Here is an 18,368-nt window from a genome sequence, read left to right as displayed (position 1 = left end):
GGGCTGCTTGGGGCTGCTGCTTAAATTCTGAAAAGGGCCCTGCATGAATGGGTAAACTTTCCCCACACTCTGCGGGAAGTGGTGTCCTTAAGACGGGATTAGTCCCTGCGTTTAACAATGTGGTCGAGACATCTCCTGCTAGTTCCGTAGTCAAAATACTATTTGGAGGGGGCTCTGCAGTTGAGTGTGGGTTCAGTATTGGGGGTCTTGAGCAGTAGCAGACTGGTGCTGCCATTGGGGGTGGGTTCCCAAGCACTGAGGTTTGATGCAAACATGATCATATTTACATGAAGAGGCAAAGCGGCACCCTTCACGCCGTTGGTAATCATAGCAAACTTGCTTTCCTGTTGCTGGGTTTAGGACTGGGCGGGACGTTTTGCGAGGAGATAGCCGCGGCGGTGTGGGAGTTGGATCTGGTCTGTGGAGTGTTTGGTGGGAGATGAACTGGCTGTCAGTACCCCATTTACAGTTTGTCGAAAACTGCATTCTGCGGTACAAATCATCATATTGCATCACTTTCGGTAAGGGGTAACACTTGGCTAGCTCAGATATCTTTGAACTGTACATAATGTAATGAAGGATGTCTTGGGTGGACGATAGAGACCCATCTGACATGAGAGTATGCATAATACGAAAGTTAGCCGCTGACCATTGTGGGAATGAGATTTTGTCAAGAGGCAGTTTCTTGTCTTGAGCGGTTTTTAATACAATTCTAGCATCACCAGAGGTTCCAAGCACGGTCTCCTTATCCTCCTGTAGTACTAAGGGAAGGCAGCTAATGAAATCAGGGATAAGTAGAGGACGTTTACCTCGCGAAGTAGAGGGCTCTAACAGCGGTTGTGCTGGGTCTTGTTCCTCTGCGGTTAAACCCAGTAAGATGGGGTCTCCTAAGGAATCCATGAGAGATTTAAGCTCGGATTGAACAACTGGGTCTTGCTGGAGACTTTTCAAGGTTGGTTTTGCGACAGAATTACTATCAGGTGTTATTGTTGCGGTCGCCGTGGCCATCTTGGGCGCACTTGGTTGCTTGGACTCTCGCTGTAGCTTCAACAACTCGAGTTTGGTGCGTGTAAGATCCAGTTCAAGCTGTAAATTGCGGTTTCGAAGATCTTCGATCGCTGTTTCGTTTACAGTGGGTTGTTCTGTTTTAAAACTGGTTGGAGTAAGGTCTTTTATCAAAGACTCAACCTGACTCAGTTCGCGTTTGACTGCTTCGCTCATCTGTTGAGGTGTTGCCGATTCTGCCGCCAGGTCATCCGCGACGAAATCTTGTAGTTTTTTCGGAGGTTTTGTGCTCCTGCTGCTCTTTCTAGTCGCCATAGTGTAAACATCGACAACAATGCACCACAAGAAAACGATTCAGGAAAAATAAACGTGAGTTCAGTGAAGTAACGGTCTGTTAAAGCACATGGCGAAAGAACTGCGTAGAGCGCATGACAAAGAAATAAACTAGTGCCAGTCCTCCCCCTCCTTCGGCTAGAGTTAAATACAAATAAATGCAATTATTTTAGACATAAATTATTATAATGTATTTTGTAAGCAGTTTAACCGAAATGAGTATTTTTCGCGTTATGAAGTTAGTTGAGCTGCAATTAAGATCGGCGTCTGAATCAATTCAGCCGGTCTTAATAATCTGGGTCGGCCTCAATTCGAATAAGGTTCGGCTCATGAAAAGTTCGGCGTCTGAACCGGGCCTAAGGAACTACAATTTTAACTACAATTTTACGGCGTTTAAAATAATTCTTCAACCTCGTCTCATGTTTTACTTCAGCACCAATAACCACAAAGTTTTTTTTTTTTTGCAGAATACAAGTTGTATTAGGAAGCCGCAGGTCATCTCGGCGGCCCCTGCACCCTCCCCACTAGATCCGCCTCTGTGACGGTAAGAAGGCTTCATTTTAAATCAGTATTCTCGGGCTAGTATGCTCCGGACTATGCCCACGTCTTCGCGATCGCCCCGCCGTCCCAGCTAGAAATGTAACAACACGACTCTACAGTAACGAACCTAGTGCACATTTATTACAAAATAAAAAACTCAGAAATGTGATCCTTCTTAAATCGTGTCACTCAAAACTCTCTTTTAGATTAAAAAATTCCCAAATATTTCCTCTCTTCTAATTCTAGCAACACGCGGAATAAAAACATATTTTAGCTCCTACACAAATGAAGCACGACACAGAATTGATTTGTTTCTTTTGAGCCAAGGATCGAAATGAACGATTCTCTTCGCCACATGTTTTACTAGAAAGCCCCGTGCAATCTAACGCAGCATTGTTGGCTAACAACTCCCAACATTGTTGGATGTTACTTGTTGCGTCTGTTTCCGCACCCTGTTGCACGTTGTTGCGTGTTCTTGGGAGTTGTTGCTCAAAGTTTGAAACCGCTCAAACGTTTGAGCCAACAACCCCCAACATTTCTTTTGTCCTAACATTGTTGGGAGTTGTTGCATCCGTTTGCACACCACTTGCCAACAAGGATGCAACAACTCCCAACATTGTTAGCTTAGTACGTAGCTTATAAGACAAAACTGACGTTAAGGATGTCTTTACCCTGACTCCAAATGACTCCTGTCCGAATAATTACTCAAAATAAAACCACAAAACCACGCCTATGGTTTTTAAAGTCCCCTAGGTACTTTTTCTTCGACAAGTTGTGCTTTGTTTTCGCATCTTTGCCGCTAAACAGAGCTTTGTCTAGCTTCTTTCTCAGTTCAAAAGTTAACATTAAGCAAATGTCAAAGGCTCAAACCTTTAATACAACGCTGTTCAATTTTCGGCAAAAAAACCTGACAATTTTGTTCTAGTTGCGGAAGCTAACAACTTCTTGCTCTTGCTTCTGTTATATACTTCAAAAATACCGTCGAGAATATTTGGAGGCCTATCGGAATTTTTTTTGTCAGGCGTCAAAATCCTTTGTTTCGTTACAGCTGTCCTTCGTCGGCTCATCTTATTTCGCGAAACCTCACCAATTAAAGTTCCTTTAATTTACGTTTCTGGCTACACGAAAAATTTCACGTGTCTCAGATGCGAACAAGGTTGTAAAAGCGAGAAATTAGGGAACTAAAAGCAATGGCGTTTTTGAGCGACGTACGTCAACCGAAAGTGAGGTCTTTTTCATTTGAAAGCACCTTGACGATACCAAATTTTTAAGTGTCTTTACTACTGTGGAGACGATTTGTCTAAAAAGTTGGGCAAAAACACCGTCCAAAAAATAAAAAAAGACCACCTACGGTTGACGTTCGTCGCTCAAAAACGCTTACGCTCACTAATATATTGGGGCGAACAGGCCCTTAGTGATGATTTATTTTCTCAAAAATAACGATAATCCTCCAACAAATCGCACCCAGAGCTTTCCCCTTAGAAAATGGGAAGGAAAGCCCTGCAGACGAAGTTTGATTATTCTTCTGTGAATTAATCCAGAAAAGAACTTGGGTTGGCCGTAACCCCAGTTGGAAACCAATGCTAGTCAACTTAATCCTCTGACGGTTAAGGGGGCTCAACTTAATCCTCCAACAACATTTTCTCCTACGGAACCAGCCCCTCCTCTCAGTAAACTGAACGTTTCCACTGCTTTTTCTCCCTCCCTGATCCACTGAAGGTTATGTGGTCTGTGGTAGTGACTACAGTAAATTTGATCGGAGGTGGAGGGATAGGGGGGTTTCAGGTTGCTACCCGAATTACACTGGGAAAATATGGTCCGACGGGTGGAAGTGTTTCAGCAATTTCGGTGTAGGGGAAAAGAAACTGTTTCAATGTCTGTAGACTAGCCCGTTAGCGAAATACATCTGTCTGATATCCTACAGCCGTGATGAACTTTCCATCTGCCTCGCGTGCCATGCGTGTTATTATGGCGTGCTATTATGTCGTTGGCGTGCAACTCTCAGTTTTAGTTCCTGTTAGTTCACCTTGCACTCGCTGTTGGCGCTCGAGGTGTCATACCCTAAGGGTAGGTCCAAAGATATAACTTCTTTCTGATCAGAGTCATCTGTTGAACTCGTAATTGTTTGTGATTGTAGCGTCTCACCACAGCCTCTTTGAAGTTCCACATTTTCGACGTAGTGTTCCTTTCTAAAGTGAAAAGGTACTCCAGTCTTGCACGAAACAGTTACTTTCCCTAAACCAACAATAACCATTGCCGGCTTCATCTCCACGGTCGTCTCCAAAAGGTAATCCCCTTCTTTTAACAAAACAATTTGATTTACTTCCTCACGCTTCGTGATTTCTTGAAGAACAGTGCGTAACTCATCGGAGGTTTCAACAACGTGGATCTGTAGCGCTCCATAACGTTGAGTGACTGAGGAAATATCCCGACCAGAGCTCAAGTGGTTAAACACTGCAGCAGAGGCCAAGGCTTCGTGTTTCCTCCCTAATTCTGCCAAACTCATGGCCTTGGTGAAGTAACCTAGTAACCAAGAAGGATCTGCTTTGATAGAAGACTCTGAATCTTTTAAAGCAAGCTCCAATAACGATTCCCTCTCATACAGGTTCTTTTTTCCCTCCGCTGATTTCAAGTAGGTTGAAGCTCTAGCTGTTAGGAGTTGTGCCTCTTCTGGGCATATGGCTAATGCCTTGCTGTACAAAGACAAAGCCTCGTCTAATTGGCCATGGTTAAGACTCTCTTTAGCTTTTTCTTTGAAAACTTTGATTGAATCAGTTGAAGATAACAGTTCTATATTTTCAGTGTAAACGGTTTCATCCAGTTTCAGTGGAACACTTTTGAGGCAGATAATTTGGACTTTTCCGGTGCCAACTATTACTGCGTTCGCTGGAACTTTCAGTGACTTTGGTAACTCGTATCTCCCTTCTTTGAGTAAAATCACAAGATTGTTGCCGTCTGCTCTTTTGGCAGCGTGATAAAGGTCATCGACGGTAGTTATCACATTTGTACTGTAACTTCCAAAGCGCTGCATCACTGCAGGTATATCAGTGCACCGTGATGGAAAGAGATGTTCCGCAACTGCAGCTGTAGCAAGTGATGGCCCTCTTTGTCCAAGCTTCGCAAGACAAACAGGCTTCCAGTAGTAACCCTTAACCCAAGAAGGATCTACAGCTACTGCTTTCTCTGCGTCCCGAAGAGCGTCTTTAATAAGTCTCCTTTGGCTTCCTGTAGCTTCTGTAGCTTCGCATTTACGAGCGTTCTGTTCTGAAAGTTTAACGTACGTCGCCGCTCTGTTAGTTAACAGCTTAGCGTCATTTGGCAATCGCTTTAGCAACTTTTCATAGATATCTAGTGCCTTCGAATAATTTTTTTTCTTAAAAAAATCGTCAGCAATTTCTTTGCCCTTCCTCGCAAGCAAAACATTGACATCAACTTCAGGTCTTGAATAAGATTGGTCGTTTACTGGTCTCTCAAGACATTGTATTAATTGTTCTTGAATGTTAGAGTCTTCTTCCTTAACTCCCAGGATCTTGTGCACCTCGGCAAGCTGGCAACGCGCCTGTATTTCTTCACGGTGGCTCTCTCCATAAACTTTCTTCTTGATTGACACTAACATCCTAGCAATACTACGATAGAAGTTTCCCTTTTGTTTATTATGTCTACTTTTTTTCTGTTTAACACTGGAATTTGAGATGACAAGGAAACAGTTTATCACCCCTTCTAAAACCATGGCTGCGTGGTTATAGCTGCCCTCATTAAATACATGTTCATCGATATTCAAATGGTCGCCAGTCACACCAGATTGAATGCATTTGTACATAACAGGCCATCTGTCCTCCAAGAGACGAAGAAGTGTGTCTTCAGCGCTCTGTGGGTCGAAATAAGATTCGATGTATAAAGCGTCCGTTATTCCCCGGATATAAAAATCAGATGTAGATGGTTGCTTTTTCGCAATTAGCAACATTTCTTTGGCGTATATTCGCGCCTCACGAAGCTTTCCTTCCTGCTGCAAGTGACAACAGATAAACTGTAAAACACGTAACAGCTCATGATGATCAGGACTGTAAATACGTCTGGCAATTTTGAGGGCTTTCTTGTAGCACTCCAAAGCGCACTGAAAGTTGCCTGTCGACATGTAATTTTCTGCCCTTGCTATTAGAGGCAGCAGAATTACCACATTATCGTCACTCAATTGTAAGCCTTCTAGTTCCAACAAAGCTTTATAATTTTCCTCCCACCTACATTCTGATGCGTAAAAAGAAGCCATGTGCCCATGAACTTTAAACTTGGTATCTGGATTTATAACAATCCCACACTTCGCCATTTCGCACAGCTTCTGCACAGTTTCTTGTGCCATCGTCTTCGCCTCTTGGTACTTTTCAAAACACTGACAATTTTTTAAACCAAGACTTGTGGAAACCATTAGCAGAAGAAACTCATTTGGATTAAGATTGCCACTTATTTTCGCGACTTTCAACTGAAAGTCGAGGACCTCAGCTCGCAATCGATTTAAAAAAATATTGGTAGAAATCAAGCCGATTACTAATGAGCACAGGTTACAGCTTTCAGCATTATAGAGCGAGGTCGCTTTTGCTTCTGATGAAGAAAATTCGTCTTCGATGTGATTCTTGAGCTTACGAAAATTCAAGACGAGAACAAAAAGAACATTTCGTTCATCTTCCTTAAAGAGTGACAGATCGGGCCCTATCTTAGTGTATCTTTCTAGTTTGGGGAAGGACGAATATTTGGTCTGTAATGCATGGTGAAGACGTCGCGTGGCTGCAACTAAAGCCTCGACCCTTTGTGATTGCTTAAGACTGTCTCTGACAACTTCTTGAACAAGTTTGTGGACAAAGAAGACATTGTTTTGAGGATCGACTGAGTAAAGGGAATAACTTGACAATACCTTAAGAATGGAAGCAATGTCGATCTTAGAACGCGCACATTCTCTCAATTCGTCTTGATCTAATTCAGGCAGACCAGGATTAATGATGTCAATGGGAACATTCTCAGAATCCAAAAAGGCCGAAATTCGCATCAGCATGGCGGCACCTGGTGACTCTTCCTTTACAAACTCGAAATTCAACTCCCAAGTTGTGTGAACTGACAAGCGATGTTGAGCTTCTATGCTAAGTGCTGTGGCAGGCTGTTGCTTTAAAAGGCGCATCTTCACTGCTTGGTATTTTTCTAGGTATTCAGTAAAGCTCAGTGGGATAGGACTTGTAGTTATGTATGCTGCTGCCTGCTCTAGGGCTAGCGGCAATGCACCTAGCTCTTTTGTCAGACAAATCGCATCTGGGTCAAGGGATTCTCCTTGAAGACCGGTTCTTTTCATGAGGAACAAAGCTCCATCCTCCACGCTAAAGCATGGCAACTTAAAAAAATCATCAGTTGAGTAACTCAGAAAAGCCTTTGCGTCTTTTGCGTTTTGCCTTGTTGTTATCAGTATGTGGCCGTTCTTTAGTGATTTAACAGTTCTTTGCCAAGGTCCCTTGCATATCTTCTTTACACCCGCAGGACACATAGGATCTTGCAATTCGTCCACATTGTCCATCACAAGAAGCCATGGGAGGTCCTTCTTGGACAACCACGTAAGGAATTTGTTCAAGGTGTCATCGACGCTGTCATTTCTTGAGGTTGGAATGTTTCTCAGAGAAAGTATCTCAGCAACTGATTTATTTATATTTTCGTCGCTTTCCCCATTGATCCAGAACAAGCCACCTGGGAAGCGATTTTTGTGGCTCCACGCGAACTCTACAGCCAAAGATGGCTTGCCACAGCCACCAAGACCGCATATTGTTTTAGTACAACAGGAAGTCCCAGGGTTGGCCTCAACGCTCTCCGAAAGGAGGTTCTTTTCCAGCCAATCAAGAGCTGACCTGCGGCCTGTGAACAGTGGTAACCTTCTTGGAGCAGTGCACAACGCGTCATCATCTCTGTCATTCGTTTCTTTTGTGGCTTGCCCTTTTTCCAAGACTACCACTTTCTCTTGCAAAATAGACACCTCTGTAGATGTTTCCATTGCTACTTTCTGCACTTCTGTTACTTTGTCTTTCAAACTTGCTAGGGAGGTTTCAGTGTTGGCAACTTTGGACTGTGTTACATTCAGTTTTGTTTTGACAACTTCTAAGTCATCTTGGATAGCTTCGGAGACTTTTTGCAGGTCATCTCTTTCATTCAGAAATCTGTTGAAATCATCGACAGCTTTCAGAATGGTGGATAAGTCACCAGAATAATGTGCCATCACGTCTTTTAACTCATCCAGCTGGTGTGCCAACTTGATTATCTCTTCTCTGTTTAGATCCCCTTTTTCTTTCACGTGAGATAAATCGCTCTGCATAACCATCTTGATCTTTTTCATCTCTGCATCTACTTTCAAAATGTTACTCTGAACATCAGACACATCATCTTGGCATTTTGTCAGATCAGTTACAAGTGAATGGCGAAGCAAGTGAAGAGCCTCTACTTCAGACTCCCTGACGTTTACCAGACCCTTATGAAACAAATCTTGCAAGTCTTTGGACGATTGCTGGGCGTATTTGTCAGAACTGAACACAGCGTCATTGAGCAGATTATTAAGATGACCAAACATGGTTTTAAGATCTGCATCTTGAATTTCCTGTTTCGGAGCGTGCGCCCAACGATTCCTACACTCATCTCTTGCCAAAGTCAAAACTGTTCGACTAGTAGGAGGATTAATAAAAGGACACCATTCAAGCAAATTAAGAAGACCACCAATGTCCGTAGTTTCGGCATCGACCACATCTTTTTTACGACCTCCAAGAGTTGGCAAAAACACTTTAGCTATTTCCCATGCACCAGTCGGAGATCCCCACTGTGTTCGGTCACTGTTGTCCCAGCAAATCTTCGGTCGCCCGGATGTGTGGTGACGTTTCAGTTCCTTTTCGCAGGTGACACAAGTGGCGCATTTTGGTGCTGAAGGTGCGCAAGCGCACGATGGAAGGGACTGAAGCGGAGGACTGGAAATAAGGGTCTGGTACCAAGTTTCCATTTTGTTTTGAATTTTTGATGTAATTCCCTTTTTGGCAATATTCAGGGAACAACCAACCATCACCCAGTTTTTGTGTTCTTTCTTATCAAGCTGTGCTACCCAACGGCCAGATGCCATTATGATACTGATTTCGAGGTAAACTGAGAAACTGTACGTCTTAGAACTAAATAAAAAAGCCGGCGCTACAGTTGAGGCTATGTGCCTAGTTCTTTGTACCTTGGTAATTACAGATATGTCCCTTTCCAGGCCGTTTGCGACATTCCCTAACCAGGGATCTGCAGCGAAAAGACCAAAAATTCATAAATTTATAATTCTAACAACCTTTTCTCTTGATTGTGTTTTGATAATGTAAGGAGAAAATTGATGTTTGTCATTTCGAGTCATTTTTGGGACTCAAATATTCAACATTTGTAAACTTCCGTAATATTGATTGCTATTTTTAATTTTCCATCTGATATTATTTTGTATCCGTCGCCATAATTTTTATGCCATCTTCGAAAAATTGTAATTGAGGAGGCCTGATTAAAATAAGGTTTATAGTTTCCTTTAGGCTTCCTCGCCATGTTTTCTTACATTTTTTTGGCATTTTTTTTGTGATTGTAATCGTGTAGAAAAAATTAAAAATTGTAAATAAAATTGCTTTTTTACCCACGAAGCACTTAAGAGTTCATATGAACTCGTTTAAACGTGTCCGTGCGTTCCACATCTAATTGGAATTTGGAAGTGTGTAAATACAAATACAAGGGTTAATAGACATTTGTGCAAATAATTTAGTATTAAACTCAACTTTTAAACTCAATGTTGTACTAGTTCACCAGTATTGAGACTAAATCCAGGTTTATCCTTGGTTAAAACAAAGAAAATAACCTTGGAAAAAGAACAGAGGAAATTTACTAATTCTCACCCTAAGGTATCAAAATATGCTAAACTCTTGAAAACTCTGAATAATTTCGTGATTATTAAGCATGACTCTCTCTAATGAATTTTGCTTCCAGAGCGTAGTTATTACACCGGATCATGAACAGCACTGTGTGTGCGACATACTTCACAAAGTATGGCCAAAACAGAAAAATGAAAGTCTTGATAACACAACAGCTGTTTACCGAGACCGGAGAAAAGTGAAATCTTAATAGATTAACAGATGCAAATTCAATATTTCAGCTTTGCCTTCCATTTCCCATCGAATGTTAAATCTTTTGGTTTTCAGGGTAAAACTCTTAGAAATTGTAGTAAACCTTACAATCACTGTTTACTAAATGATTCCGGTTTTTTTTTTCTTCACAAAATTCGACGAATTCAGGTGAAAAACATTCATTCGTCTGTGCTATGTCACATGCAGTGCGCCCTGGATCCCAAGAATAAATCAAACGTTTCCGCGAAGCAGTAATGCGGCTGCTTTAACTGCTCAGACGGACACACTACCTATTTCGCGACATTTCGATATGTAGTTTAAAGTAGGATTTCTTATCTTAAGTCTTACCTTACTTGATCATAGACTTGTTGCACTTGGTGGAGATAATTCAGACTGAAATGATGGCTTCCCTTGCAGAAAATCTATAACTCTATCGAAATCGAAAGCGGAAATGATAAAGCTGATTTAAGGTACACGCGTTGTTGACCAAGCGAGAGGCCGATATGGATAGCTACTGGCCAAGTTTTATTTGCGTTTTGTTATTGAAATGCAGACGGTACAGAGCGAACAATACCGAGAGGGAAGATGCAGTCAAACTCTCTACATAACAACATTGCGCTTCAAAAATCATCTTTCCATAAACAGCAATTAGAGACGAACGATGGACAAACAATGTAATCCCCGTATGTTGCACAGGTTACAAGCTTTGTTTTGTAAAACTATTCAGTATATGTAAACTTCGGGTTTCTTGATCTGTTGTATTGATATACCCGTATTTACTCGGTTCAGTGTCAAGTTAACGCCATAGGTAAACACCATAGGTGGAGGCAAAAATAACGCAACCCGGTCTAGATTGAACTCCCCACCCAAACAGAAGAATGCAGCGTTGAAATTTTAAGGTTTTGGATAGGTGGAGGATGGTAACACATGGAGGAGGTTTGATATAATCATAGTTATTAGAGGAGACTGGTTATGAAAAGCGGCAAACATCAATGATAAAAACAACAGTGCTGCAGTTTATGTTGGAAGCACCCTGGAAGTGCACAATCCTTTGTTTTCTGTTGGCAAATTGTTACGGAATAAATTAATGCAACGTTTTTATTGGTCAATACAATCAAAATGATAGGAATTCTTTTGAACGTTGTGCACTTTCAGGTCCACAAAAACATATAACAAAGGAGTCTGACGGGTTTCATAACCATGCACTCAATTAACTATGATATAATAAATGCATGGGTCAGCTAGTCTTCAAGGGGAAGTCGGCCTGAGTGGTTTCAATTTCCGGGCAACAACTTTAGAACGAAAAACATTCTTCCATGGAGTAGTTGCATGTCTGCAGTCAAATGTCAGGGTAAGAATTTGTCACAGTACAGGAAGGTTTTTAAAAACGAAACTCGGGTCATTATTTCTACACTGACACATTGCGCTTTTTTCTCTTTTCGCAGCTGTTTTCTTTGAAAGGAGGCTACCCTACGGCTTCTACAAGTTCAAAAGATAACATTCATCAAAAGTCAAAAAATCAAAAACGTTTAATATAGCGCTGTGCAGTTTTCGGGAAAAAACGTAATTGTTCACGGCTAGCTAGGGCCTCCTTGTTCTAGCCAATAATGTTCCTTGTTTTCTGTAATGTAAATGTAAATAATATCTACACATTTCTGAACTGCTTACTCTATTATGAAGGCTATTCAGTGAGAATCACTTTTATGTTAGTAATGCTCCTTATTATTAGGCATTGCCGCCAGAATCAAGGAAAACGTTTGGCGGTGACCTCAGCCGGAAAGTGTTCCAAGCCAAATCCTTCTACGTACAAGAAGAGGCGTTGTAAATACAGCCTCAACAACGTTTGTCTCCGATTGTTTGGAAACGATTTTGGAAACACCGACAACTTTTAGCTCGGATTGTTTGGAAACGATTCTTAATCATAACCTCTTGTTAAAATCTTCTCAGTAAAATGAGCCAGATGATTCGGCGACTGTCTTTTTCCCCTCCTCGTTACATCACAGGTCACGTGGGTGGAGGCAACGACTAACTAAGCAGGTTTGATGGAGACAGGGGATGGAGGAGTTTCAGTTTGTCACACAAAAAACATTTCGAAGGATGGAAGCGTCAGAAAAATTAGCCTTCGATTACAAGGGGAATTATACGTTTCTCTTAGTAAATACTTAGCTAGTTAGCCGAAATAGATCTGTGTGGCGTTACGTTGGCCTACTAAGCAGCCCCTTTTTTGGCTGTTTACCTGGCTAAATTGTTTTTACGACACGTAACTGTTTTGCGTTCAATTCTCTGTTTTAGTTCAGGGGGTTAGTTCACCTTGCACTCGCTGTCGACTTTTGAGGCGTCATACCCCGAGGGCAAGGCCAAAGATATATATTCATCCTGACCAAAAAGACTTGTCGAACTCGCAGTCTCTAGTGATTCTGGCTCATCACCACAGTCTCCCTGAAGTTCAACATTCTCGACAAAATGTTCCTTTCTAAAGTGAAAAGGTGCGCCAGTCTTGCACGAAACAATTACTTTCCCTAGACCAACAACAACGATCACTGGATTGATCTCAACGCTCTTTTCAAATAGGTACTCTCCTTCTTTCATTAAAATTATTTGATTTACTCCTTCAGGCTCCTCTATTTCTTCAAGAAAATTGCGCAGTTCATCTGAATTTTCAGCAACATGAATCTGCAACGCTCCATAACGTTGAATGACTGATGAAATATCCCGACCAGAGCTCAAGTGGTTAAACACAGCAGCAGAGGCCAAGGCTTCGTATTTCCTCCCCAACTCTGTCATAATCGTAGCTCTGGTAGAGTAGCCAAGTAACCAAGAAGGGTCAGCTCTGATGGTGGATTTGGTGTCTTCCAGACCAAGCTCTAGCAAAGATTCCCGCTCACACGTGTTGCTCTTTTCTTTCGCTGCTTTCAAGTAAGTCGAAGCCCTTGCTGTAAGAAGCTGTGTGTTTTCTGGACATGAGGCTAATACCTTGCTATACAAAGACAACGCCTGGTGTAACTGTCCACGATCGAGGCACTTTTTAGCATCCTCTTTGTTCATTCTGATGAACTCCGCGGAGGGTATTAGTTCAATGTTGTCGATGTAAACAGTTTTATCCAGGAACAGTGGAACGCCTTTGACACAGGTGATTTCGACCTTACCAAGGCCAACTATCACTGCGTTTGATGGAACCTTTAAAGGCTGAGTTAGCACATATTTCCCACTGCGAACCACAATTACGAGACTGTTTTCACTTATCTCTACGGCGCGCCCGAGATCTTCAGAAGTAGCTACGTCTTTTACAATGTAGCATCCAAAATGCTCGACAACAGCAGGTATTTGGGTCCATTGTAGTGGAAACAGGCATTCAGCAACTGCAGCTGCAGCAAGTGATGCACCTCTTTGCCCAAGTTCAGCAAGACAAACAGCTTTCCAGTAGTATCCCTTCACCCAAGAAGGATCTGCAGATATCGCGCTAATAGAGTCTTGGAGAGCGCGTTGAAGAATGTTCTGTTGCTCTTTTAAATGTTGACTCTGTGCTTTCTGTTTAGAAAGCTTGACTTGCGCAACGACTCTGTTTGTTAATAACTTTGCATCTCCTTGATTCAGGTTTAAGGCTTTGTTATAGAATTCGAGAGACCTCGAATAGTCACCTAAACTGAAAAAAATGTTACCTACATCTTTGTAACGCCTCGAACGGTCCACATTTGAATCTTCACAAGGTCCGCTTTGGCACTGTTCAGAAAATCCCTGGCGGTAAACAACAAATACCGGTCCCTGACCATAAACAATTGCATCATTTTCATCAGTTCCTAGGAGCAATTTCACTGTCGTTAAAAAGCAATGTGCCTCTAGCATATCTGGGAAGTTAGAGCCATAATAAATCATTCGAAGGGACACAAATATTTCACCGATTCGTACGTACATGGTCAACTTTTCTGCAGAAAAGTTTGGTTCATTCTCCTCGCTGAAAGCTTTCCTAAAGCACCTCATTATGCTGAGCAGAAAAATAGCGACGAGTTCTTCGCTTCCGTCATCTACATAAGGAACGCTGTTATTAACATAACCATCTTTGACACAACTGTATATATGGGGCCATCTATTCTCTAACTGCTCTAGTAAAAATGTTTCCATGGCTACGTGGTTTAATTGAGACAGAAAACTACAATGGTTCCTCATTCCTATCATTATCTCATCAGACGAAGAAGGCAGCTTCACATAAATATCACGCATTTCTTTGGCACATATTTTAGCTTCCTTAAATTTGCCGTTGCTAAAGAGCGTGAAGTTGGCCAACTCAAGTAACTGTAGCAACTTTGGGTCATCCCAGGGGAAACGTCTTGCAATCTCTAAACTTTTCATTAGGCGTTTAAACGCTGATTCAAAGCTATTACCTTTATGGTATTCTAACGTCGCGATTGTCATTTGAAGATCTGCAGTATTAGCTTCGCTTATTGGCAAGTCCAAACTTTCAAGCTCCAACAAAGCATTGTAGTATCTTTCCACCTCACCTGCATGAATGAAGAAGAATTTCGCTTTTTGAAAGAGAACACGGAATTTGACATCGGCTTCTACAACCACACCAGATTTTTCAAATTCACACATTTTTTCTACAGCATTATCAATCAAATTTTTTCCTTCGTCTATTCCTGTAGTAGTGAACTTGTTCGTTCTGTTGATACTTGTGTTGACCATCTCAAAGAGAAGCCCGTTTGGATCACTATCACCGTACACCACTTTAAAAAGTTTCAAGTAAAAGTCTGACAGTTCAATATTGAGCCAATAAAGTGAGTTCCTGGTTTTAGTGAGGCAGTACACAAATTTGCAAAGCTCAAGTGTGTCGAGTCTAAAAAGTTCACCGTTGGTATTCTCTCTTGGCACTCTCTTGGCATTTATTTCCTCTTCCATGTAACTCGTCAGTTTGAGAAAATTTAGCAAAAGAGAGAAAACAATACGTTGGTCTCCTACGTTCAGTTCGTAGAGGTTGCCTAATTTAAAATTCTCGAACACAGGAAATTGCAAAAATGCAAAACGAAGAACGCGAACGCATCCCAGCAATGTCTTTATCCTTTCTGATTCCGTAAGGGTTTCTCTTACTACTTCTTGAACAAGCTTGTGGACACGGAACAGTTTATATTGATGGTCAACAGTGAAAAGAGAGTAGCTTGATAGTATTTTCAGGATGTCACCAATATCTGTATAAGAGAATGAACATCCTCTCAGTTCCTCCTGATTGAATTCAGGAGATCCAGGATTGATAACATTGAAAGGAATACATTCAGACTCAAAAAATGCTGAAATGCGCATAATCTTTGCAGCGGCAGGTGACCTTTCTTTGACATATTCGAAGTTCATCAGCCAGGTTGTGTGAATCGACAACCTATGTTGTGCTTCCAGACTTAGAGCTGTGGCATATTGCTGCTTTAAAAGACGAAGCTTAACTTCTTTATATCTGTTCAGGTAATCTTTAAAATTAAGTGGAAGAGGGCTGGAAGATATGTACGCTGCGGCTTGTTCGAGGGCTAGTGGCAGGAATCCCAGTTCTTTCGCTAAACAAATAGCATCAGGGTCAAGATCGTTTCCTCCGAGACCTGTCCGTTGCATTAGAAATAATGCACCTTCTTCTTCACTGAAGCACTGTAACTTCAAACAATCATCATTTGAAATCTTCAAAAACGTTTTACTCTCTGTTGCATTTGCCCTGGTTGTAACAAGTATGTGACCATGCCTTCTTGGGAGATGCGTTCTTTGCAACATCCCTTTGCATATCTTCTTAACGCCTGCTGGACAGGTTGGATCATTTAAATCATCGGCATTGTCTATCACAAGAAGCCATGGACGTTTCATTTTGGACAACCATGACAGGAATTTGTTCAAGATGTCCTCTATGTTGTCGGTTACTGAGGCGCTGATATTGACAAACGTAAGTATTTCGACCACGGATTTCCCTACATTTTCATTACTTTCACCGTTGACCCAAAACACGCCCCCTGGGAAGCGATGCTTGTAACGCCAAGCAAATTCTATAGCCAGCGACGTTTTTCCACATCCTCCAAGGCCGCATATTGTTTTAATACAAGATGATTTTCTGGGTTTCTTCTCAGGGTTCAGCAAAACAAGATTTCTTTCAAGCCATTCTAGTTCTGATTTGCGGCCGGTAAACTCTGTTAACCCGATCGGTGCCGTGCAAAGAATGTCATCGTCGTCATCGTCGTTGTCTCCCTTGTGTGGACCAACCTGGACTTTGTGTTTCAATGTTTCTATTTCTTCTTTAACCTCCATGACATCTTCTTGTAATCTTGAGATCGTGCTTTTGTTTGTATAGACATTCTTGGCTACTTTCTGTACTTCACAATACAAGTTTTTGAGGTTGCTTTCTAACTGGGGCAAGATCAGTCCAACTTCGTTTAGTTCCAGAACAACCTTCTGTATACCATTTGACAATTCATCTAAGTCATCACAAATAACCTCAATTGTGTTTCTGAGATCATCTCTTTGGTTTAGGAACTTGTTGAAGGCAGCAACGTCAAGCAATATCGTGGATACATATTCAGACAAGTTTCTTGACTCTTCTTCCATTTGCTGCTTTAGTGTAGTGATGTCAGATTTGTTCGCATTACTTTGTTCTTGGACCTGAGATAAATGTCGAAGTGTATATGCCAAGTCTTCTTGGCACTTTCTCAGATCGGCCTCCAGACATTGCCGCAACAAGTAAAGAGCTTCAACCTCAGACTCTCTGACGTTAATCAGACCTTGACGGGACAAATCTTGTAAATCATTAGACGCTTTTCGGGCTGATGGTTCAGAGTTAAACACTGGGTCACTAAGCAGATTATTGAGATGACTCAATATAGTTGGAACATCGGCATCACAAATTTCTTGTTTTGCAGCATGCGCCCAACGATTTCTGCATTCATCTCTTGCTGAATTCAAAAGAGTTCGACTCAGAGGGGGATTGATAAAAGTACACCATTCTAACAAATTCAAAAGACCACCGATGTCGGTTCCATCTGCGTCGATGACATCCGTTGCTCGGCTTCCAAGAGTTGGCATATATACTTTAGCTATCTCCCATGCCCCAGTCGGAGATCCCCATTGTGTTCGGTCACTGTTGTCCCAGCAAATCTTTGGTCTCCCGGACTTGTGGTGACGTTTCAGTTCCTTTTCCCAGGTGACGCAAGTGGCGCACTTTGGTGCTGAATGTGCGCAAGCGCAAGATGGAAGTGACTGAAGCGGAGGACTGGAAATAAGGGACTGGTACCAAGTTTCCATCTTGTTTTGAATTGTTGGTACTATTCCTTTTTTGGCAATGTTAAGAGCACAACCAACCATCACCCAGTTTTTGTGTTCTTTCTTATCAAGCTCTGCCACCCAACCGCCAGATGCCATTATGATACTGATTTCACGATAATCGAAGAAAAAGTACGTCTTAGACCCAAATCGAAAGGATGGAATGGCGCTTTAAGCTATGCGCCTAGTTCTCGTTACCTTGCTAATTAGAGATATGTCCTTTTTCAGGCCTTTTGTGGTATTTCTTAACTAAGGATCTGCGAGGGAAAGACCAAAAATCTCAGTTACCTTAAATGCCCTAACGTTCCCTAAAATAGCAGCAACAGGGATTTTATTACAAACTTAAAAATAAATATTTGCCACAGGCTTATTTAGGGGCAAACGAACAGACATGAGATACCAACGAGGTTGGCCCTTAAAAAGACAAAAAAATAATAACAAGATGTCCTGCTTGGCAGGGGCAAAAGGGAGAAGGGGAGGGGGAGAAAAGCGCGATAAGATGTTAAAGAGGACATTGTTAAAAGAACTCACAGTTAAAACGATTTACGGGAGGTGGGGCAGACAGTTTTCCAGATGTCAATTCTAGTGACATCGAAATTAGGTAAAAATTTTAAGAATATAAGACTTTTAAAATTGTTTTTTATAAAAATTCAAAAGTAGGGGTAAAATATAAATTAAAATTGATAAGCAATATGCCTTAGTACTCATGTCAGTAAGATATAGCAAATAAACACAAAAATTAAAATTAGGCACACCTTAAAGCGACTTAAAAGGATAAAGATTAAAAGGGCATTTTATGGATCTTTTCATTATAAGTAGGAGAAGGGAGCTGATTTATGCGAGGTCAACACATGAGTACAAATGCTGTTATCTTTCCATGTCAAATGCAAAAAAGCACTGCCTAGGGAAAATAACTGCCATTCTATGGGTGCTTATTGCCCAGCACTGATGGCAGCTTCCCACAGCTTTCATACACACGATGGCTCGCGCAAGGAGTCACATCCTTATTTGGAATCTGTTAGTAACCAGAAAAGGTGATACAAATGACTGAAAAGATAGTTCCCTTGGTCC

General features: G+C 41.6%; 2 protein-coding genes across 2 annotated transcripts; both read right to left on the bottom strand.

The window, feature by feature from the left end:
* Positions 1-3,895: 3,895 nt before the first annotated feature.
* On the bottom strand, positions 3,896-9,007 carry LOC140936073 (uncharacterized). The gene has a single exon (XM_073385649.1). The coding sequence runs from the start codon at positions 9,005-9,007 to the stop codon at positions 3,896-3,898; it is 5,112 nt and encodes a 1,703-aa protein (XP_073241750.1).
* Positions 9,008-11,348: 2,341 nt separating this feature from the next.
* On the bottom strand, positions 11,349-17,541 carry LOC140935970 (uncharacterized). The gene has a single exon (XM_073385584.1). It carries the CDS (start codon positions 17,394-17,396, stop codon positions 12,324-12,326), a length of 5,073 nt encoding a protein of 1,690 aa, XP_073241685.1. The 5' UTR covers positions 17,397-17,541; the 3' UTR covers positions 11,349-12,323.
* Positions 17,542-18,368: the final 827 nt, after the last annotated feature.

The sequence above is a fragment of the Porites lutea genome, chromosome 1 (assembly GCF_958299795.1).
Source record: "Porites lutea chromosome 1, jaPorLute2.1, whole genome shotgun sequence".
In the NCBI taxonomy this organism is placed as follows: domain Eukaryota; kingdom Metazoa; phylum Cnidaria; class Anthozoa; order Scleractinia; family Poritidae; genus Porites; species Porites lutea.
Note: the sequence above shows the minus strand (reverse complement) of the source record. Positions and strands in the feature narration are given on the sequence as shown.